Below are 24,577 nucleotides of genomic sequence, written 5' to 3'. Positions count from 1 at the left end.
AGGTCTCACTGCAGGTGACGAGCGTCCTCTCAGTCCTGGCAGCGAGTGCAGCGCTCAAACCTTTCCCAGCTGCTCTGCTTCTGGACACAATTATCTCCCAACACATCTCCTAATGCCCGCAGCAGGTTCAAACAGCGCCGAAGCATTAAAGGATTTTACTTCATGTCATCACATAATTATTCACAAGAAAGTGCAAATATTTCACAAGGGTTCTCAAGATTCTGCCTGTAATCACAGCAATTTAATTGCTTGATTTTTTTTTTTTTTTTCTGTTGGTTTGATGAAACCTAATTTTCAAAGATTTATGAGCAAAAATGAAGAAATGCTAGGAAAGTATTAAAAATGCAAATAAAACCCAATGTTTTAAATATTTACTTTGACTTGTGCCATTTCTGACTATGTCAGCCTGAAGTATTTTGTAGCATTTAGTGTTTCTCATCCCAGATGCACAAACATGTGAAAATCACCTCTAGTCAGTGGCCGCGTAAGGCGTTCTTTGCCCAGTAAAGTCAGTAAATTTTACATTTCTATGTAAAATTCAGTCTTACAGACCTTCACAAAGGTTTACCAAAGTTACCATGTAGTTACATGACCTGTAGCCTTGGCTACAAGTCATGAAATTGCTTGTATTCCTGTGTGTGTGTTTGTCTGTCTGTTAGCAAAATAGCTCATGAACCACTGAACAGATTTTATTGAAACTCTCAGGAAGTAGCTATTATCTCTATAACTAATTACCATTTGGAGTCGACCTGATTCAAGTTTGTTACCACAACTAATCTACTTTAGCAAACACTAAATTGGGTATATCTCTATTGTTTTTTTTTATATATGAGCTAAAATTTGGTCTGATAGTACCTGAGAGTCATCCTCAACACACACTCTGAGTACTATCAGATTGTGTTACATATTTGTTTAAAATTCAGGCATGCAAGGAGATGAGCACTATGCACTTTTTCAAGACATGCTGGTTTTATCACATTAGCATTTGATGACTGAAGTAAGAGAATCCAGCTCAGGCCTATATATTTACACAAAAGGATTGAAATTCATTAAGATTTCTGCAATCTTTTAATGATAAAATGTAATGTACCAGGTGTGACATGCAAATTCCTTCCAATCTTTCTCAGAGGAACTTTGTTTAGTGTTTTTTTTCCTCACACATTTATTGACAAACCAAAACTCTTCCTTCAATCTTTGCTCTTTTAGTGATGCCTTCTGTACCAAATCACAGCACCTATCTGTAGAAACACATTTGTATTTTACTTTAACTAAAGTACCCACTGCATAATATTTTTTTGGAATGAGTTGCAGCCCTAAAAATGCAAATATATATTTACAATAATAAATGAAATACAGTTGACGTGACAAAACATCAAGGATCGTGTTGATGCTATGTGTGAAATTAGATAAAAGATGAACGATTAAAGGGCCAGCATTTATTGAAGGAATGCATATCGCCTGCCACCTTTCATGCAAAAAATTTGATATTAGAATCATTGTAGGTTGAGAAATTAAATCTTGAAACTAACATTTTGCACAGTCTCTTAAGGTATTGCAAGATGTGTAAGCACTCAGATTATGTGTTGGGAATGACTCTCAGCTACTACAACACCAAACCACAGCTCAGTATATGTAAAACTGAGTTGTAGCCATTTCTGTGTTGGCTAACGTTAATTAGGTGTGGCAGCCATCTTGAATTTGATTGACTCAAAACATTAATCGGTATTAGATGTACATATTATGCTTACTTTCTGAAGGTTTTCTGAAAATTTGTCCAGTGGTCCATGAGATATTTTGCTAACAGACAGACAGATTTGACTCTAACAGTTAATGGCAAAATTTTAAACAAAGATCTTGTGCTATCTGTTGGCACCCAGAGTATGTGTTGGGGTTCAGTCTCAGCCCCTACCACAGCAAATTTCAGATCAGTAGCTGTAATACTAACTGAGTTTGGACCATTTTCTTGTTTTTTCAGTCAGCTGCAGTCAGCTCTGATATTAATTGCTTCGCTTGTATGGTGGCACGAGTCTTTGAATGGAGAGGGTATGTAATTCAAAATAACATTTTATTTTAGCATTTTACGTTTCGGATTTTTTAACTTCCTTCACTGTTCTCACGACAACCGACATTCTCAAGAACATTTCAGCCATTTTTCATGTTTTTTTTTTTCTTTCTAGCAATACTATTGCCATCTGTGAGTTTCTATTTAAAATTGGAAACTGCTAAAAATGCTCAATAGAAGGCCATGCCCCTTCGTTTTGTTTTTCTAAATGCCATCCTACCCATACATGTCAAGCCACGCTGGTATCCATGTCAGGATCTAAAGACCCAGAAATCAAAGGTTCTCTAAAGCATTACAACTCATTCTCTTAGCTAGTGCTGTGAGAATGCCTTCAAAGAGGAAGACTTACAGAGAACCACTCTTATCAACATGACCAGATGTTACACAGGCAGAGATGTGATCACACCATCAGGAAAAGACAGTTTGAAAATGCTCCACTTGGCATTTTCTGCTACTGGGCCCCTGCTAAGCAATAAATAAACATGTGGATAATAAAAATAAATTTTACACCACATCAAAAGCATCACATTGCTGTTAATGAGGCATAAATAAAACTCAGTCTGTAACTAAGAGGATTATCTTGGTGAAAGATTGTGGTCACCTGTCGCTGATGTGCCTCACGCAGTTAAAATACAGACACAGTATTTTCTGTGAAAATGCAGTGTGACTGCTGAAGTTTGTGGAAGAAGCTGAAACCGAGTTCCATCCAGCCATTTTCTTTAGCCGCTTTTTTATTCTTTTTTGGGGGGGTCACAAGGGAGCTGGTGCCTATCTCCAGCAGTCACTGAGCGAGAGGCAGGGGACACCGTGAACAGGTCTCCAGTCCATCACACTAACACATAGAGACATATGAGACAGACAACCATTCATGGTCTCACTGAGGGACAATTTAGAGTTATTGTTGATTCTAACATGGATGTTTTTGGTCTGTGGGAGGAAACTGGTGTACCCAGAGAAAACCTACGCGTGCACTGGGAGAACATGTAAACTCCACAAAGAACGACCCCAGGCCGGGAAGCGAACCTGTGACCTTCTTGTTGTGAGGGGGAAAGTTCTAACCACTGCCCTGCCATGCTGCTGAAACTTAGGTGTTAAAGCTTAAAGGTGCAAAAGACTAGCTATAAGTTAAAATACTAGCTGAAGGTTAAAAGAAGCAGACAATTAGCTCAGAGCTAAACTGAGCAAAATACTAGCTAAAAGCTAAAAGGAGCAACGCACTAGCAAAAACATAAATGTATTTCTGTGCAGAAATGTTTGTGAATAAAGCTGAATATTGTAACCCTTCTGAAGGTCTCGTAACTGAAGAGAGTTAGAGAACCCCCCGTATCCATTTGACCTGAAGGCCACGGGAGGGTTAAAAAAAAGTATTTAAAAAAATGCAAAAAAACAAAAGTTACACCAACCATCTCCTGAATGAGCTGAATGTTTTGATATATGAACGGTTAAAAAAGGACAAAGCATGTAGAAGTAGATTGCAAAACAACAAAAAAAAAACTGTTCAGAAAAATAGAAAACAAGAAAACAACAGTTTGAATTCTGCATCAACATTCACACAAATAGCCCCCCCTGCTATCAGGATGAAATCTAACCCCCAGCACCCTAAATGCAAGAACAAAACACACTTACACAGACAAACCCCCCGACACACACATATACACACACACATACACACAGAATGAAGAAGTATTTACAAAATATCAGCACCCTGTTAAAAAAAAAAAAAAAAGTCCCCAGATCTGATCTGAGTGTCTGAGGACAGCCTGTCCTTTGAGTGAAGTGGCCTCAGATGAAGGTTTGTGGAGCTGCTCAGATGTCACAGATCTCTGGTGTTCTGAGGCTGCTGTGAACTCCAAACATCTGCTCTGTGATGTTCCGTCGTTCTCCTTTCCTCCCTCTTCTCCCACAAATCTGACAGCAACTTGTTCCCCTTTCATGGACAGTCTTTCTCAATCGAGAGTGAGATCAAAACCCGCAGCTAAGGGCCCCTCTCCCGCTGTTCAATTGCCGCCCCTCCTCCAGAGACGGGGTGCAGAGAGAGAGAGAAAGAGCATCCTGCTTTCCTCTCAACAGTTCCTCTGAGCTTTACAAAACTTTTTTTTTTTTAATCTCAGTCTAATCTGATGGGGTTAATTAGGGAGCGTCACTGAGAGCAGGAATATGAAGTAAACAGAGGAGGGGAAAATCTCAAGGACGTTTTCACAATTCTGCCCTGCCTGAGCGTCAAACCGAGTTCTGACCCGCTGCAGACATGCATCCTGGGTAATCGGATCACCAGTGGGCAGCGGGAAATAAAAGGTGCAGACGTGCTCAGGTCGAACTGAGGACTCAGTCAGATCTAATCAGTCAGGTCACATTCAGAGGCTAGCCGGGGCTCTTGTAATTCCTTAACCCAAATCAGTCCTGGAGCAGGTGAACGGACCACCTGCTCACCTGACACGACTTCACGCAGCCTCACGGTTTCCCATCAGGACGCTCCTCCACTTCCTGGAAGTATTTCGTGCATACTTCTGCGCCCTGTAGGACTGACTTGCCAGCTCGCTTTCGATCTGGCCTGGTCACCACGGCAGCGCAGCCGAAACGCCTGATCCGCTCCCGAGCAGTTTGAATTTAGTTTTCATAGAAAACCATGTGACCCAGGCACCCTTTTCTGCATACTGATGTCGATGAAGGAAGATGTGAGTGTGCTGTGCCCAGGTAGTGTTGCTGAGCTCCAGTTAAGGCGGCTGTCTGCTCGCTCTCACAAACACAACACTGCACGCGCTGTTCTGAGTCGGCGAAACAGAACAGGACATGATTTTTGCTTTCTGAAGGTGCCACAGGGCGAGCTCCAGAGTGTTGAAAACAGAATTGGTGAAACCACAGCTGTCTTCGCCAAGCCCAAAACAAAACTCCAGCTTGTTTTACTCCCCTGAGCTCGCCGCAGTAGAAAGTCGCCTGTTTGAGTCTTCCCGTTCAGCTGGCAGACCCTCACTTTGCACCCTGGATCCTGCTTTTGTCTTTGCACGCCGCAGTTTGTCAGTTTCTGTTTCCCTGTCTGCTGTGGGAACGTCGCTACCCCATTTTACCTTGCACTCTGTGCGGTCTTATTTTTAAATATTAAAGGCGGTTCCTCCCACAGGAAGAAAAAGCTTCTCTTTTCACACATCTCTTCAGAACACCTGGAGGAAACCGTCAGAGGTGTGGAGAGAACATGCAGGGACTCCAGATCCTATCTGTGGAGTGGAGGTTTCAACTGAAACCCTTTTTTGATGTGAAGTAAAAAGAGCTAACCGCTGCACCACCGTGCAGCTCTGACAACTGCAGCATAGTAACTAAAGCAAGACCAATTTTCTGTGAAAAAATCAGCATGAAGGCTGAGCCCTAAAAGGACTTTGCTGAAATTTGAAGCTGAAACTGAGTTGTTAAAGGCAAAAGAAACAACAACAGTAGCTAAAAGCTAAAACATAAACCGAGCTATAACTCAGCCTTTTTTACAGATACTGAGCTAAGTGTTGGTGTGGTAGCAGCTGAGAGTACTTCACAACACGTATCTGATTGCTATACATTGCACAACATCTTTGCTTAAAACGTAAAACCAAAGTTTTGGATGGATTTTAGTGAAACTCTCAGAAAGTAGTCATTGGCCGTGCATCTACAAGTCATTAATTTTTCGAGTCGGTCCAGTCCACAATGGTTGTGTGAATGAATTATTTAACGCCACAGCTAACTGAGTTTAGTTAACACAGAAATGGCTGCAAATCAGTCAAATTCACTAATTTGGGGTTAAAATTGTATGTGGTAGTAGCTTAGAGTCACCCTCAGCCCATACTCTGAGGACTAACACATTCCTTGAGATCACACAGAACGTCTTTTAGAATAGCTCTGTCTCCCTGAGTTTACCAGTCTGGGATAGAAAGCTGTGTCTTCACTGCACTCATGTTAATGAATTCTTAACCTTTTGTTTTCTTTCTTTCTTTCTTTGTTTTTGCGCCGCCACCTCTGTACAAAGGCTGCATCTTTGTGTGTTCTTCTGTTTGTTTGTTTTTTTCAATTTTTTTTTATTTTTCCCAGTTTGTTTGGAAGAACAAACAGAACATTGACTCAACTCGTTGATCATTCATCCGCTGTTTAAGTGACTCTTCTCATATTGTTTTCACTCGCTGACAAGCTGTCAAAAAAACCTGGACATCTGATTGGGCAAAAGTATTTTTAACTCTCTTGTGCCCCAAAGGAATTAATTTAAAAGTTGTTTTTTTTTTTTTAGTTAGTATTTATATTATTCATGTTCAAAGCAACATGGAACTGTCCTGGGTAATTTCATGATTTTGTACGTCAGGCTTCATTTCTGACAAGTCACGTTCGGCTGCCAGTAGGGATGGCAGCTAGCTGTAAATAGTCTGATGCCTCTGAGCCTGGAACAGATTCTAGGTATAATGTTTTTTTTTTAATATTATTTTATTTTTTCATTTTGAACCAGCCTCCTGTCAGGAGCTGGATCATCCAGTCTGACAGCACCTTGTTGAGATTCAGCTGGTATGCACATCCACAAACCCCTGCTGCCTGCAGTTACCCGCAGCATGTTTTCTTTCTTTTCTTTTCATTTTTTTAAACACATGGACCCACAGAAACGGCTATGTGTGTTCTAATATAATTCTATAGCTTTAGGAGGGTTAGTCGTTCAGAGCTTTGACAAAACCTGTTCGACATTACTTCAGATTTTATTTGGGGCTTTCATGAAAAGTGTACTCTTCAAAAAACAACAACACTGAGTTTCCCGTCGGAGTTTTGGAGATCTGTGACGGTGCAGGTGATATAACCACTGGATTTCCCACCGATCCAAAAGGGACGCTTTTAATGCGATTCACGGGCAGATTTAGGGAAATGAAAGCGAGCTGAAAGGTAGAACGACTGGGAAAGGAATAGGACCCGAGGCACCGAGAATAACACACTGAGCAGAACAGATAAAATCCATGCATCGTATGCCAAAAGACCGGAGTGTTATCCAGCTGAAAGAATAGAACGATCCGACAACGAGCGGAAAGAGATATATGGCTCGGCGGTGAGGCAACAGATTGTAGCTGTGTGTGGATGTCAATGAGGAGCCAGAGGGCCACATTTACAGGAAGTCAGACAAGAAAGGTGAGGGAGACAGAAGAAGGTCAACAATTACACATGAGGAAGAATTAAAAACACACACAGCCCCCCCATAAAACATCTTACACCCTGTTAAAAATGCATTTCTTTGCAAATTAAGGTTAAAAAAAGAAGAAGAAAAAGCACTGGCTCTATTACTGCCTCATGCTACAAAGAGACTCTTCATTGGTTTGTCAAAAATAAGTGAGAGTTCAAACTAAAATAAACTTCATGACATCATTCTGTTTATTCTTAACTGTCAAGAAAAAGGCCATAAACAACAGTGTTAGTGTGAACGCCGAGTCGGCATTCACACCATTGATCTCTTGGTTATAGTTTCCGCCGGACTTTGTGCTGTTTTACCATCCATAAATCAAGACTTTCAGCTCAATCAGGAATAGTGAGCAGGGACTTTCACTACTTCTAACTTTTATGATTTTTTTGTTAACTTTATTTGCAAAAAGTTCCCAATAGAAACACATTAGGATCTATTTAGTTGTTTCAAAAACATTGTCTGATATCTGCTTCATCATACTTGTTCTATTTTTGTCTTATTGTAGCTATTGTTTTGCTATATTTAGCTTTTAGCTACTGTTTTGTTAGTTTTAGCCTTTAGCTATAGTTTTGCTAATTTTAGGTTATAGCTACTGTTTTGCTTTTTTTATCTTTTAGGTACTGTTTTTCTACATTTAGTTTTACCTACTCTGATTTTAGCTTTTTCTATGGATTTGCTCATTTAGCTTTTAGCTACAGCTTTGCTAATTTAAGCCTTTAGCTATGGTTTTGTCAATTTTCACTTTCAGTTACTGTTTTGCTTATTTTAGCATTAAGTTATTGTTATACAGATTTAAGCTTTTAGCTAGGGTTTTGCTCGTTTTAGCTTTTAGCTACAACTGTTCTGATTTTTAACTACAGCTTTGATAATTTACACCTCAGGTTCAGTTTTGGTTATTTTAGCTTTTAGCTACAGTTATGCTGGTTTAAGCTTCTTTTCTACTTGTGACTTTAACAATTTATTCAACAAATTTCACACATTTTCTCAACATGACAAGTTAACTGACCTCCGTGTGTAAAATCATAGAGTCCTCCATTAGAGAACCAGCTAACACAGCTGTTAATGTTCACCGATGATTCAACCAGAACCAGTTTTAGACCTATTTAGGCCTTGGAAGTCCTTCAGCTGCCAGTCACCTCTCGTTGTCTGTTCAGATAACGATTATCCCTTCCAAATGCATTTGGAGCCCCCTGTGCCTGAAATAACCCCTCCATCTTTGTTTTTCCGTTGCATTTCCGTGTAATGAGCAGAGTTTCCTGGGTGTCTTCCCCACTGATATCTACCCCTGTGATCCTGAAGACAACTCACAGGGGAAAAGGTTTGACTAAGACGCTGTAACAGAGAGAAAACGATTCCAAAAGGCTGATTTGCACCAGTTTCACACCTCAGTTGGAGCAATGGATCCCATTAGAGACTCTTGTGAAGGAAAAAAAAAGCGATTTCCCCCTCATCATTTCCGTCAAGATTCATCGGGTTTCAACCAGTTCTTTCCCCACTTCTGCCTCTCAACCTCTACTTCTTCTTTCTGTCTCTTGTATTGTGGTCTTTTTGTCCCTTTGAAAGGTACCCTTTATGTTCCATCCACTGATGAGAAACATTATCCACTCATCCTCTCACCGCCGTACTTCCTTTTGCACTTTTCCTTTTAAAGGTCTTTATAAAGTCTGTTCTTCTTTGCAATTTCCTCCTCTGATTTATGTCTTGGATTCAGCCTATCCTCAAGTTCTGACTACATACATCTGTATCATCTGCCCTCAAAAACTGACGGCGTACGATGATGTCTGTGCCCTTGTCTGTGAGCCTGTCTGTCACCAAATTATCACATGAACCACTGGACAGATTTTAATGAAACTTTCAGAAAGTAATCATTAGATGTACATCTGCAGCTGATTAACTTTTGGAGTCAAACCAATTCATGCTGGCCGCCACAGCCAACTGACCTTAATAAACACAAAAATGGTTGTAACACAGTCAAATTTACACATGATGACAGGAAGTCTTGTGTGGCAGGAGCCGAGAAGGACCCCCAACAAATATTCTGAGCGCTAACAGATTGTCCAAGATCTTTCTTTTAAAATTTGCCATTAACTGTTTGGACTCAACTCTGGCTGTCTGTTAGCAAAATGTCTCATAAACCACTTGCCAGATTTCAATGAACCTTTTAGGATACAGTCATGTGATGCACATCTACAACCGATTATGTTTTGAAGCCAATCCAGTGCAAGATGGCCGACACAGGAAACTGCCATTTAAAAACACAAAATGACTAAAATAGGTCAGTTTTACAGATATGGTGCCAACATTTGGTGTGCTCGTAGCTGAGAGCTATTCACCACATATTCTCTGAGCGTGACATCTTACTGTATAGTAAGAGATTGCACATAATGGTTTTTTCGACGTTTGACCAGAACTGTTACAACGCCATCATTTCTCAACAAAAGCCGATCATAGTCTAAAAACTCAGCGGGCGATATGCACGCCTTCAAGGGATGCTGGGCCTTGAATTATTTATTTTTTTCTCCACCTCCTCTCTAATTTGAAGGCAGATGTTGACTCAATCTGATTTGTGTTTAGCAGAGAGACCTCTCCAGCGATCCCTGGTCGCGTGAGCAAAATGGTCGACGATATATGCAACTGCCACCAAATTTTCAGGTCCAGCGATTTCGAACGGAAAAGCAATTAGGATTTAGAATTAGTGTTCAAATTAAACAGGAATTAAGCGGGCTCGGTTTACCCTTGCAGGCATAGCGTTTTCTCTTTGGAGCTGAAAGCAGCCCATTATCACATCACAGAATCCTGAAACCAACATGTGGTTCATCTCCATGCTACAGGACTGAAAAGGTTCATTATCCACCGACACTGCCCTATGTGCTGTAATTGTTTTTTTTTTCCCCCCTCTCTCTTTGGACTCTCTTCTTTTGCTTGCTGGTCAGAGTGACAAATCCTGCTTTGAAACTTAATGAAGTTTGAAATAGAATTTGAGGCTACAATTATCCTGTCCGTGCAGGCTGTCACAGGAATGATGGTGCCATCGAAACCCAATTATAGGAACAGGGACCCCTGTAAGTGCTCAGACCCACGGGGAACCACCAAATCTCCAATCAGCTCCTCACCACCATTTACATCGATGATTTGGAAGGCTGTGAAGCAAAACCAGACTCACGTGTTCCCGACCGGACTTTCTGGTGATTAATTGTGATTAACGGCTTCAACTATCAAAATCAGGCAAACTGTTGCAAACCAAATTTTCTTGTACCAGACTTTTTTGCATTGTGGAAAAGAAAATAATTGAAGGCTTCGTATTTCTTGAAGGATTCACCCACTTCCTTTCTGGCCTGGGTTCATCTCACAGTATACTGAGAAATGACACAGTTGCAGCCATTTTGGTCAAACCATGAAAATTACGTTACATGCAAACTTGTGCAATATTGTGACATCTCGCATGATCTGCACTGATGATGACTCTGGGCTAATTCCACCCTCAGATTTTAGCACAATATCTTAAAAAATTTACTGAAGTATAGCCATTTTTGTACAGGCTAAGTGCCGACCATCTTGAATTGGGTTGACTCCAAAAGGTAATCAGCTGAAGAGGTACAGCCGTTAATTACTTTCTGAGAATTTCACTGAAATGGGTCTTGTGTTTTATGAAATATTTTGCTAACAGACAGACACGGTTGACTCCAACAGTTACTGCCAAGGTTTTGAGCAAAGATATTGCACTCAGATTATATGCTGGAGATGATGCACAGCTGCGACCGCACCAAATTTTAGCTCATCATCTGTACAATCGGCTGAATTTTAACCATGTTTGTGTTTTCTAATGTCATGTAGCTGTGGTGGCCATCTTGAATTAAGTAGAGTTCAAAACTTTATCAGTTGTAGATGTACATCCAATTACTATTTTCAAAAGGTTGAGTTAAAATTTCTTCAGAGGTTCATGAGGGATTTTGGTAACAGAGTTGATGCTCAGAGTGTAAGGTGGGGGTTATTCTCAGCTACTACCACACATATTTGAACTCAGTAGTTCTATTGAGTGAATTACAGCCATTTTTGGGGTTTCCTAAGATTGCTTTGCTGTGGGGGCCATCTTGAACTGGATTGACTACAAAATGTAATCAGTTGTAGATGATTACTTTCTAAAAGTTTCATGAAAATTTTTCCAGTGGTTCATTGAATATTTTGCTAACACTACAGACAAATGAACACAGACACAGGCAAAAACATCATCACTCTCTCTCTCCTTTTGCAACAACAATCCGCTTTAAAGTTTGCGGCCACATTCTCCATCTTGTTTTTCTCCTCCCATCTAAACTCCTATGTCCTTGTTTTTCCTTTTTTAATTTCCCCTCTTCCTTCCCATTAAAGTGTGCTCCAGTCGTCTCCTCTCCTCCTGCATGCTGGCGCTCTTTCTTCTCTCAGCGGCGGCGGCAGCAGCAGCCTGTAAATGGCTGCCTGATGGAAAGTGACATTTTCACAGAACCCTGAGAGAGAGGCGAGGTGATCTCTCCTCTTTTCAGCACAAAGTGCTCCTAATTGCCTGGTCGCATTTGTGAGCCCAGCTGACAAACTCGTGCAAATCAATAATTGTGCTCCGGGACACGGGGCTTCTCCCCCACCCCGCTTCCACGCTGAGATGACACAAACAAGCACATGCATACAAATAGAGGCTGGGAACAAATGTAGATGTGCATAGATTTTGTTTTCACACAGACACATTGCAAACGTCCCCTCCGTCTCACCGCCTCGGTGCTGTCTGCCTTAAATGACAGTGTTTATCTGTGATTCTAAGACAAATGGGGAAAGAGTATCAAAGCATTCAGAGCAGCCGCGGCTCCAGTGAAGGCTGAAATAATGGATGGTGGAAATGGTAGAAGACCCTGTGCTGCTCATTTCTAAATGGCCTCTGCAGAGGTGGAAACTTTGCCCCGCTAGCTTGAAATAACCACAGGACAAATCAGCCCAGCTTAAAATAGGAGCCTATTTAAGCGACTTTGTGTTCTCTCTGCTCTGTATCGTCTTTTACTCCTTAAATTCTGTTTGCCTGGACACAGAATGTCATGGCAATTTGGAAATTTTGATTGCCTTTTTCTCCAGTCTTTTGAAAGACTTTGTGTTATCTCTGAGTGCTCTTTATTACTTCGTATGTATTCAAAAGCAGTAATGAGCTTTATATTTTCTCTCTCTATTTTAGCGATTAATTTTGTTTCCAAGCTTGAACATCCTCGACTTCTCGTTCTCCCATGGCTCACTCCGGTTGTCGCTCTCTCCTCAGGCTCCTCCGTGATGCAGGTGACGGCCACGGACTCCGACGACTCCACCACAGCCAACGGCATGGTACGCTACCGCATCCTGTCGCAGACCCCCCACAGTCCCATCCCCAACATGTTCACCATCAACAGCGAGACCGGAGACATAGTTACAGTGGCCGCCGGCCTGGACAGAGAGGTCAGTACGCTCGCTGTGTGCCTCTCATCAGTTTGTCACTCTGTTTCTTGTTTGTGCTCAGCCAGCTGAAAGATGAAACTTTCCCAAAGGTTCAGTGGTGTTGGTGCCTCATTATTACTGATCATAGTATGTCACATTTGATGTAGTTTACAGGAAACTTTTGCTCCTGAGTTCGCTAATCTTGTTAGTACAGAGCTTTACATCAAAGAATCACATGATCTATGTTTGTCCCTCATGTTCTAAGGCAAGTTTCCTTGGTGTATGATTCCTGTTAAAAGGGGAAAAGAGTCCCCTAAAATCAGCAAAATAGTTGACGGCAATTTGCTTGGTAAGAGGTTGTAGAAATGGTCAGGAGGATGCTACATTATTTTAAAAAAGCCCCAGAATGGTAAGGTTCTATGACCAGTGGTTTAGCGAAGTCTAGAAGACATTCTCACTGTAGCAGCTACTGTTGCATCTTTATTTTCCTACTTGGTAATTGATTAAGTATGCACTCGCATGGCCAATGGCTGATTTTTTTTAAAGTGGCCAATATCGGCTGATTAAAATCGGTCAGCCGATTAAAATCGGTCAGCCGATTAATCAGTCTATCCCTAGTTAGGTCCTCAGATTTGCTCTGCTGGGGCCCTAATAGAGCTCTGAGAAGGCAATAAAACTTGACTATAAGGGGAAGTAAAAGAAGTAACTATCTTTCCGTCACGGTCTGGCCCTCGTCATCTTTTCCCTGGGTGCCGTCATGTGGGAAGCACTTTTTGGTCACCTGGGTAACTTCCCTTGAAGGCCGGTGACAGATTACCTTTATCCCGCTGTCTGACTCAAACTCCAACGTGAGTCCAACTACCCACGCACTTCTGCGTGTCACTAGACACTTTCAAAAACCAACCAAATGGCTGCAAAGATCAGATTGTCTCTGAGCTGCCTCTGAACATTCCTAAAACACTAATGGAGCCAGCCACGCCCCACACAAGTCATCGCTACATCACATTCTTGAACTGCAAAGTCGGGTTACCTGGCTGTTATTACCTCACTTAGCAGCTCAAAAGCACAACAGCTATAGGTTGGTTTTGAACCTCCATGTTCCCTCAGCACATACAGAAAATGCACTTTGACAGCCGGAAGGAGTCTAAATCCCGGCTTGAAGTGGTTTGTGAAAGTGTCTCCTGACTACATCCATTCTAAGGTGTGACATCCTGGAGTCTTGCCAGCCATGAGTGGAGGTTTGGTCTGGGAAGCAGTGTGTAGCTGACTTACAGTCTGGGTTCAAACCTCAGAACTCGGACTTTAATGCGATGCTATGGACTCACTCTAACCTCTGCCTGAGAGTAATAGCTACACAAAGAATTACACGTACCGACACTGTGCTAAATACATGTAGCTGTGCACAATACGTGGCATATTGCTATTCAAACCTGATGATGTCAGGTTTGTTAGATTTTGTTTTGATGCACAAAAGTGACCAAATAAATAACTTCTTGAAAAGATCCCACAGTTCCAGAAATCCCTATTTGTTTCTGGCATTTGTCTCTAAAGCTGCAAACGATAGATACCTTTCATTCATTTGAATCGTGTCAAACAAAATGACAAAATTTGCCCATTGGTAGCAGATATTTAAGTGAATTCTTGCATTTCTAAACAAAAAAATAAAATAAAATAACTGGAATATTTTATGCTCATCTGAGTGGGGAGCTAGGACTGAGATAATGGCCGCATAAATCCATCCCCTCTCTGCTGGTCAGGTCGCGAGAGGGTTCTTTTCATTGTTCTTCTTTGTCTCATCCACGACGTGTGTGTTTGTTGCTTTCAATAGTTGTTTGCCAACCCACACACCGGCAGCACCACGGTGCACGTCATCCCTGCTCCGTCTTCCATCTCATCCTGCTAATGAGGGAGGTCGCCGAGGTCAACTTCTGTTTATCCCGAGCCGGGTCCGGTTCCTGCGAGCCGCGGCGTTCATCTTGCAGCCTCTCACACACACGGACACACAAACCTATCCCCGTCTTTCTGTGCTGCGACATAATGGAAATAAAATCTGGCAAAAACGAGGAACCGTACAAATTCCTGTGCCGTCATTATTGGGATTTTCACATCCTCGTAACTTACTTGGCTGATTTTACTGCACCGCTGAGCGTGTCTCATAATGTTTATATTCTGAGAGGTCCCACTGGTCGTTCTGGGCATTAAACCTGGAAATTTAAACGGGTTTTTACCAACTGAGGATCGAGTGCATTTAGAGAATAATTACTGTTAATATCTCAAGAACAAAACCAGCTTTTATGCCAGGAGAAACAATACATCAGTGCCTCTCCCTTATCCAAATTTTGTATGGAGCTGGCACGGCATAATAGTACGGCACCATTGTGGGACAATATAAATGAGTCGAGTGAATGCACGCCAGGACTTTGTCCCGGTTTCCAGCTTGGCTCGAAAGCAGCCGCAGCAGCAGTAGCAGCTGATGTGAGTGAGGAGAAGCTCATTAATCTGGACGCAGCAAGCCAGGCGCAGTCCCACCTGATCCTCCCACCAAAACTGGGACACACCTGGGAGTTCACCCACCTGCTGTCAAGGTCATCAGCGCGAACGAGCGGCCACACGTGCGCGCACACATATTCTCTTTGTAAACACGCTAAGGCGCATGCAGAGGGAGGAGGAACAGCGGGATAAGAGCGCGGGTGTCACACTCGATCTGTGCTGCTAAAGTGGTGTGTGTCATGCAAAGACATGAACATTACACACTCACTGGGTTGACAGTGAATGCGCTGTAAGAGCCTGTGTAAGACATATATTTATATTCTGTATCCTCTCACATGCTCTCAGACTCAAGCTAATCCTCCATCACCATGCTGGTGTCTAATTAGAATATTCATGGGCTAACGAAGTAGGTTCTTCTGCGCTGAGGAGAACAGGGGGACGGGACGGGGGACGTGGGACAGGGGGGTTAGTTGGGTGTTACTTACCTCTGAGTCTATACCTTGTACTCCAATTATTCATCCTCACTCTGTCATCGCACATGCTTCAGCCCACAGGCCAGCAAGCTCACAAACCAATGTCTTTATTACTTTCTTCCTTGTTCGGATATTTTAAATTGGGGTTCTGTGGAAAAGTTGTGAACGATCAAAATCTTACGTGTTGTAGATAACTCTACAGCTCTAAAAATCTCAATTTTAAAAGTCATATTAACAAATTGGTCTGGTAACATTTAAAAAGTAGAGTTTGTATCAAAGTCTGACATTGAAATTATTTGAAATCATTTACATGATTAGGTTTCTATTATTTGTGTATTTAGCCTTAGCACTTTAATGATGCTGATGATTCTGTAGTTTTTTTTTTTTGCTTTGCCTGTTGTTTTTGAGGCTTGTGAAACAACTTTTTCTAAAAATGTCATGCAGGTGTAAAAGAACGCCACATTAGCTAATATTAAACTTCTGCAGTCACACGACATATTTCGTTTAATTTGTTGCTATATTCTCAACCAGTCATCGTCCGTGTTACTTTGCGAACATCAGTCTGAGATTGTTGAGCGTATCAGTCCGCCAGGAGTTGAGTAAACCTTTGATGCGCTGAAAAAAGATAGAAAAGTGTCCAACCATGAACTCAGTGGTTCCCAAAGATTTTCTTCTGGGCCCTCTCTATGGATTACAATAAAATTCCACCCCCCGCTAATCCAAAAAAAAAAAAAAAAGGAAAACAAAATCAACTGGGCACACACATCGTTCAACCAGACACAAACTTATACACATATTTTGTTGTCAAACTCCACTGAAGTTTATTTCACACTTCAGGTTGCAGCAAAACAAACTACAAACCATCTTTACAGTAAAACACTTTTGTGTAACTGTTTTGTTTAGTTTTTTGCTGTCAGTGTTATTTCAAACATGTTTCTTTTTTTTATTTGTAACAATATTCAACTTTGCTATCATCAATACATTTAAAAAAGCCCCTTTGCAAAATGGGGTAAAACAATATTTGTCCATAACCTTTCCACAGAGCCCCACTTTAAAAGATCCAAACTATCAAATTTAATGAACAACATGTAAGGTTTAATGTCGGTGCAAGATTTTTCTTCTTTTGTTTTGTGTTTAAAATTGGAGACTGCTTTGCTGTGGTTTCAGGTTTTGACAGGTTTATTAGTACACATGTTGTACTAAAAGCAACTGAAAGCAGCCTGCTATAAAAAGTGACAGTGGTTTAATGAAGTACAGCTCTGGTGCAGCAGGTTGCAGAGAGCCACAGCTGGCATGGACCTTCTCCCATTGCGCCCCTTTTCCATGCCAGCAGTTCCACTGGCAGGCAGAGCTGTTGTCTTTCACCACCCCGGGCTGTCTCAATCTCTCATGAGCCCTGGCTCGGAACTGTCTGGTGGGGTGCGGTGTGGTGTCGCTCGGCACCAATCTGTCCCCCCAGGCTCATGCCAGCTCTGCATTGGACTGTCTCACCGTCGATTAGGACATCTTCTGAGCAGCCTCAAGGACACGAGGGCCCACAGCCTGGCTCTGTCAGGATGTGCGGAGCTTAACTGGGGATACAGGCGGAGAACCTGCATCCTAAATGGGCCCGGGGCTTTGTTGTCTCAGAGATGTTGAGTTATGTTAATTCGCCTTGTTTCACCGGCGCTCCAGAGGCCAGACTGCAAAACCATTTGAGGATTATGAGCTGCTTGCTGAACGAGGAGTATTGATGCATGTAGGTGGATGTTGACTGCTTGTATCCAACATTTAATCAAGAAAATATCCACTCAATACTCACTTTATTATGCGCACCACGTGGACCAACTTTGTATTGAGCTGTGAGGTTTATTGCATTCAGAACAGCCTTAAATAATTTATGTTCTTCTGGTAAATAGTCTGTTCTTACATTTCTACAAATTTCATGCTTTAGCTGTGCCACTTAATGCTTTTTATAAAGCTTGGTGTTATTGCTTTACAGTTTAAATAGTGTAATATATCAACAGTGGGTCTATCACAGAGGAGAGTAACTTTAAGCTTGATTAGCAACTTGAAGAGTCATTGCATCGTTCTACTGCCAACTTCTAAAGTTTAAAGTAAATTTTACTTAAAACTCGTTGAGAACCACCCTGCTAGTGCAAAAATCAGCTTGTGTGCTTGTCAGACAATATTATCTTTGGTGATTTGTTCAAATGATTTAAAAAATGTGAAAGATAAAACTTCAGACCTGTTTCTGAAGTTTTCTGCTGTGTTGACGCAATATGATTTTTTTTTCTTAAGTTTGGGGGCTTTTTATGCATCAATGACTCATAGATCAATAGTAAATGCTTTTTCAAGCAAAGCATATCCTTCTGAAATTGCTCAAGTGCAGGAATGGACTGAAAACAAATGAAAAAAAGCAGCAAATTTCCTAAGAAAAACTTTAAATGTCCTTCTGAAAGGATGAAGAACTTTTTCTCAATACCACTTTAAACGGTTACAAAAGATGTGGCTCCTTGGAAATAAAATGTAAAGAAAAGCAATGTGGCTCAAGATGTTTACATTGTACTCCACATTCATGGTTTTTAAGATAATATTTAAAAAATGTCTCATTTCTATTACCCACTACTGAAAAGCGAAAGCAGACAATAAGGATTTTGTCTGTGTTTGTATCTGTCTGCTACCAAAGTATCCAATGAACCAATAAAGAGAGTAATCATTTCATTTATGTCTACAACTGATTCACTTTTGGAGTTAACCAAATTCAAGATGGCTGCCCCATCCAACTGGCCTTAGGAAAGACAAAAGTGGATATAACTCAGTTGGTTTTGCAGATACTGAGCTAAAATCTTATGTGGTCGTAGCTGAGAGTCATTTCACAACATACACTCAGAGCGTAGCATTTTGTTGCACATCACATTATTTTCAAAGTTCGACCAAAACAGCTGCACCTCCGATGTAAGATGATCTTAGACTTAAACTCTGGCATGAGAGGTGGTGGGCGAAATGCTTTTTTATTTTATTTTTTTTTTATTTTTATGGAATGCTAGGCCTTTAAGTCTAGCAGGCTTTTATGTTAGCTGGTAATTAATAATTGTTAGAGCAGTAACATTTCAAACAAAAATACTTAAAATATTCAACAATAGTGGCAGCCAAGATGATTATTAATATTATTTTTTTTTTTCAGTTTGTCAGAACAAACAAGTCTTTCATTTGGACTTGTGGAAATTTATTTATTTATTTATTTTTCTCCAGTAAATTCAAAAAAAAAATCCTTTCAACACTGTTTGTCCTTTTGTGACAAGCATCAGAGAGGAAACGTCCTGCTGTCGATGTGGTCATTTGCACACACTGTTTTCATCTGTTAATGACCCTTTGGGCTCAGCAATGTTCCTGATTCACATTTGCTAATTCACGCCCTGTGTATTGTGTTGCACTGCTCAGGTGAAGAGCCGTTTAAAGCCCCTGCTCAGCTTTCTTTCTTTTTTTCTTTTTGCTGTAGCAGTTTTATTCATCTGTGACACACAGCCACTATTTATCCAGTATGCCGTTTGCACAAATGTGGAGGTGTATCTAATCAAGTGGATTCAGAATTTATTTCTCAGATTTACTTTTTTATCTGAGTCAGTGTCTGTACAAAGGGACTCGGAGAGCCTTCAGAGAAAAGTGTGCCTCTCACACTGAGGCTCCACGGGCATGTGTTCTCTTCAAACCCTTCAAACCAGAAATGTTTCTGTCCTTAACCCAGCCTGACAGACATCTCTGTGACGGATGACGACAGAGGATGAGGAGGATGGAGACCAAACACACGCCTCTGTATAGATTTTGTGCGCTTGCTGTGAAAAGGTTTCAGGTTTCCAACCTTAATGTGTGACTGAACTGAAGCAAATTCAAGTGAATCATGAGTAAAATTTGATTAAATTTGAACAGCAGCGATTTTAGCAGAGCTAAAGTGAAGTTGTAGTGGGGTCACTGACTCCCAGGGTCACTGAGGTGGGCAGAAAGTGTGGAGAAAAGAAAGCCGGTCTCCACATTTTAGCGCTGCGCCGGCCTGTTTGATACAGATTGCAAGTGACAACATAATGACTATGGTCGATGTTAGCTTAGCAAGCTGGAACACAATCCAAAACCAACACAAGTCTAATGGTCTCCATCTCTTTACTGTTTCATTAGAGCTCAGCAGCTGAAAATGCATGCATTGATAATTTATGCATGTGTTACCAGCTCCTATTCAATTGGTTGTTTGATATTGCTTTACCAACCATTTCTCCCCCTCCTCCTACTTTGTCCTTCTTAACAAAGTCCCAGCGGAGCAGAAGTCCATTTGCTTGCAAAGATCAACCTGCTATCCCCACCTGTCCTGACAGCTGCCTGCTTGGGTGGACAATTTAAGAAGCTAACTTTGCGAACTTAAAGCCATTTTCCAGCTTTTTTCTTCCGTCTCCTGAATGGCAAACTACCTAATTTTGTCCGCGTGCGGAGAAATTGGGTTTTATGGTCGGCGTAGCTCTGTGCGCAGGTGTTTCTGTGAGCTCTGATGGCTCACAGCTTCTGCAGATTAAGTTTGCGACTCCCTAAGTTGATGTGGGGGGGTTCTGGACTGTTGCTGCTGCCGCGTGTGAGACAAGAAGCTGTGTCTCCTGCCAATGCCGGACTTTAATCTGACAGGCATTTTCTGTTCAGCACTTCTGGAGGACTCATTAGAGACCCCCCTTTTGGCCTGTTTGGAAGGCCACTTTCGGGTATAGCTGTGTGTTTGCTGTGCCCCAGTCTTTTTTACGTGTATGAGTCCCACCTGTTCCCTCTCAGTGGAGGGTTAATGGGTGCATATGCGTGCAATAGAAGGGCCATTAAACTCCCAACTATTCTCAGATGAGCGATAAAACCCTGCAGGACAGCAGGCACATCCCCCTGCTGTGTGAGAGCTCCACCTGCTGGTTCAGATCCAGTCATTTCTTCTCACCTGACCCAAAAGGATGAGGCGTCCATCAAAAAGCTTGTGCATCTCGCAGCCATATGGTGCTATTTCAGGATTGATGGATGGGACTGGGTCTAAATGAGCCTGCAGAGAGACACATTCAGCCGAGGTTCTATTTACTGAAGCAATGTATGATGGGAGATGGTATTGATATTTCATTATGAGTCTAATAAAGGGCAGCCGGTATTGAGTTTTCATTAATAGGGTTGGTTTGGTGCAGATTAACATGTCTGTGCACTTCTTAATGACTTGGAGAGATGCAGAACGACTCCAGCTGGGTGCTTTAAACCAGCCTCGGACAGATCCACCAATCAACTGCATCCTTTTTTAGTCTAAAAAAGAATGCAGGAGGGAGACAAGGAGATAAAGAGATATTCAGATAGTGGCACAAAGGCAGGCTGAGAAAAGGCATGCAGAGAACACTGAACAGCCAAGATGTGATTAAAAAAAAGATAGCAAGAGATCAAAAGAAGCACAAAATGTGCATTAACAAAGAACACAATAAAGCAGAGAGAGGGGGCAAAAAGACATGACTGGAAGATTTTAAAAAATAGGAAGCTGCCTACTAAGCACAAAGCATTATCTACACAATATATTGCTGCAAGAACTCTGGTTGGATTTACTCTTGTTTCTTGGAGCTTTCATAAGTGCCGCTGGCCATCGAGTCCTCAGAGAGTGAGCTCCCAGATGCGCAGAAACAAACGGACACAGCGCTATCTCCCCGATTCATTGTGGCTGTACAACAAAAGGAGCAGGTCCGGCGCAGAGAATGGTGGCCTGTCCTTGGCGTTCAGTCTCACTGCTTTTCTTCGCTCTGACACAATGAAGCCAAATGGATTTATAGGAAGAGAACGAAGCCACAGAGCAAGGAGGCTTATATACAGTCAGGGTAAAACACACACATACACACACACACACACACAGAGCGACAGAGACCTCTTTAAAGTGGCGAATCTGGGGACAGACTGAACTTTCAGCACCATGGACAGCGTCACTCAGCTTGAATCTCTTCCTCTTTTAGTTTTGATGTGTTTTCATTCACATCAGTTTAAATAAAGTTTAATGTTTAATTTTTTTTTGCTCCTGTCCATGTCTCTGTAATGTTGCAGTCTGTGCATCAGCTCTCTCTGGAGCAGCTCCCCTTCCCTCTCCCCTGACTGTAACTGGAATAAATAAAGCCTTTTCACCTCCTTGTATTATCTGAAGCTCTCCGGTGTGTCTTAAAGTGGCAGCACCTTCATTAAAATGAGTGATGATCCAAGTCTGTTCCCACAGAGGAAAACCAAGACTTTTAGACAATAATGGATGGGTCCTTTACTAACACATTGTTTCCTCACTTTAACTTTGGGAATTTGTTTGTCTTGGAGCATTGTGCTGTCTGTTACCTAGTGGGTAAAATGTATTCACACACTCCAGTCAGACCGTTTTGTTCCAGTTGAATAAACTGACCTGGTGGAGGTCACTCATTTATCAGTCTCTATGAAGAATGACATCACATAAGATTTGTTGATTTGTGTCTATTTTTGGTAGTATTAGAAATACCGGTCACTGACAGCAGTTTCTCTTTTTTTCTGTTTCTGTTTACAGAAAGTATCCCAGTACACCATAATTGTCCAGGCCACTGACATGGAAGGAAACCTGAACTTTGGACTCTCCAATACAGCCACGGCTCTCATTTCTATTACCGATATCAACGACAATCCCCCAGAACTCACAGTCAGGACGGTGAGTCGGATGTGCTCCCCGGATTGATTATTTTAGATAATCAGTGAAGGCGGCTTATCTGATTATTAGGGGTTTTTTTTATTATACAAAATCATATTTCATTCCACTGTGTACAAGCAGACATTAAAAGGCAGGTTGACGCTGACAGTTGCTTTAATTTTTAACACAGGATTTTTAACTTTTTTATATCAAGGGTAAATGAAAATTGTTTTTAAAAAGTCAATTTGTTCTAAAACAAAATTATATAGGCATAAATGCATGAATATTTGAACAAGAAGGTTGGGTATCAAAACATCTGACCACATATGTCAAACTCAAGGCCCGCAGGCCAGATGCGGTCCTTGTTACTTTTTTATGTGGCCTGCAAGACAATATTCTAACTGTATTAAAATTATCTCACCATTCTGTGACAGATTGAGTCTCTATTGTCTCACTTTCTCACAATTAGCCAACTTTGAAACCAAGAAAGAAATTTGAGATTTTATTTTGTCTGAGCAATAGATAGATAGATAGATAAATAAATAAATAAGAAAATAAATACATAAATAAATAAACACCAAAATGGGATTGGTCTAAGTCCTGCTGATGGGTTTGCATCCCAGAAAAGATGTTGAAAATCTGACCTGAGCTGATGGGCATCAGAGAAGCAGAAACTGTCACTAAAACTTGTCTTTAGCTATCAAATTGCATTCAGATAGTGTTAATTACAGGTCTGAGCGTGTTCACTCAGCTGGACCCCTTTTATCTTTATGTTTGGATTTTTAATGAGAGCTTTTTTAGCTGATTTGTTGGATTTTGATTATATGGGCAACAAAGAAATAAGAAATAAATAATGGCTGCTATAGAGCAAGTATGAAAAATAAATGTTGCTTTTTTTATTTGACCTTTTGTTCTTTAATTGCTAAGTTGTGTTGATTCTAAGTCCTTTGTGTGTGTTTGGAAAAGCAGATTTATTCTTTCATATAAATAATTTGACATATTCCTATACCACAGGGTTTGATACAGCATCAGCTTCTTGTCAAATGCAATAAAACATGTGGCATTAGTTGTATTTGAACATGTTTTTTTCTTAATAAAGTATGAAACAGAATGCTGCTAAAAACACGCTGGATCTGACACATGTGAGGAGGAGTGGTGAGCGAACAAAACACTGATGCAAAAAAAAAAAATACGGTGAGGTGAAACACAGCATATGGAGGGACAGTAAAAGGTGCTGATGAAGATGACAGTTTTTTTCTCCCACTTTGTGCTGTTCCTGCTTGCTCAGGGCCTGATTAACAGAGTTTGTCTGCAGGCAGCTGGACTCAGTCCCTGCTAACTCCACACTGCTCTGACAGCTGCTCCACCTTACAGCTGCTCCACTTTTCCACAGCAATGAGGACTTTTCCAGTTTTCAAACTGAGATCGACTTTGTCAGATGTTCCTGATGAGGAAATCACATTTGGACACAGATGTTTGCTCATCACGTTTGCTTATGTCTCTTGCCACCTAGAGCTTTAACTCTTTACTTTTTTTTCTGTTCGTAGAGTAAAACAATCTGATAGGTCTCTGTGAGAAATAGATTTGTTAGATTCCAGCGAGTCTGCTTGCAGCAAAACTTAGCTCCTGAGAGGGATTGTACTCAGTGTGGATGAAAAACCACTTCCAGTTTTGTGCCACTCAGAGCTGGTCTTCCTCCCTGTCTTTGGTGCTGTGTGGACTGGTGTCCCCCAAACACTGCCCTTCAATGGACTTCCAACACATGTGCATGCATCTATGCATCCATCTGTGTATGCTTGTGTATGCTTGTTGGTACACACGGTCATTCCTTTAGGCCTGCAGCAGAAATACTGTATAAACCCTTGTTTACCTCACCCTCCAAACACATACAGTCCTTCATCCCTGGTTAAATGATTAAATCCCAGCTCATTGATCAAACATTGGTTCCTTATATCTTAGTTTGTGCCTCAAACCCGGTAAAGAGTAAAAATGAATCAAGGTGTGAGGTTTATGTTGTTTTCACTGCTTTGGCAAGCCTTACAACTTGTTTTGCTTCCCACACAGACTTGAAGCTGTTCAGTAATTATTTGTGTATTACACACGCAAGTAGAATTCATTGCTTTCTGTGAAGAGGGTGGGCAAAGAGAAAACATAAGCATGTTAATTAAGTGAAATTGCTTGTGGGGGTGTAAACCAAGCTGATATTTTGCATCTAATTTGAAAAAGGAAAGCATAATGTTCTATTCATCTTTCCAAACAGGTCTAAACAAGATGTGGTACTTTGTTCATCATTGTGT

At 41.3% G+C, this 24,577-nt stretch overlaps 1 protein-coding gene across 2 annotated transcripts in view; it reads left to right on the top strand.

Annotated features, from left to right (window-relative positions):
• cdh4 (cadherin 4, type 1, R-cadherin (retinal)) overlaps positions 1-24,577 on the top strand; it is a 249,907-nt gene that overhangs the window by 203,403 nt on the left and 21,927 nt on the right. For both annotated transcript variants that reach the window (XM_017435207.2, XM_017435206.2), the window contains exons 8-9: positions 12,505-12,677; positions 22,164-22,301. In XM_017435207.2, the coding sequence (XP_017290696.1) occupies positions 12,505-12,677; positions 22,164-22,301 (311 nt within the window). The remainder of the gene's footprint in view (positions 1-12,504; positions 12,678-22,163; positions 22,302-24,577) is intronic.

This window comes from Kryptolebias marmoratus, linkage group LG4 (assembly GCF_001649575.2).
Source record: "Kryptolebias marmoratus isolate JLee-2015 linkage group LG4, ASM164957v2, whole genome shotgun sequence".
Lineage (NCBI taxonomy): Eukaryota > Metazoa > Chordata > Actinopteri > Cyprinodontiformes > Rivulidae > Kryptolebias > Kryptolebias marmoratus.
Note: the sequence above shows the minus strand (reverse complement) of the source record. Positions and strands in the feature narration are given on the sequence as shown.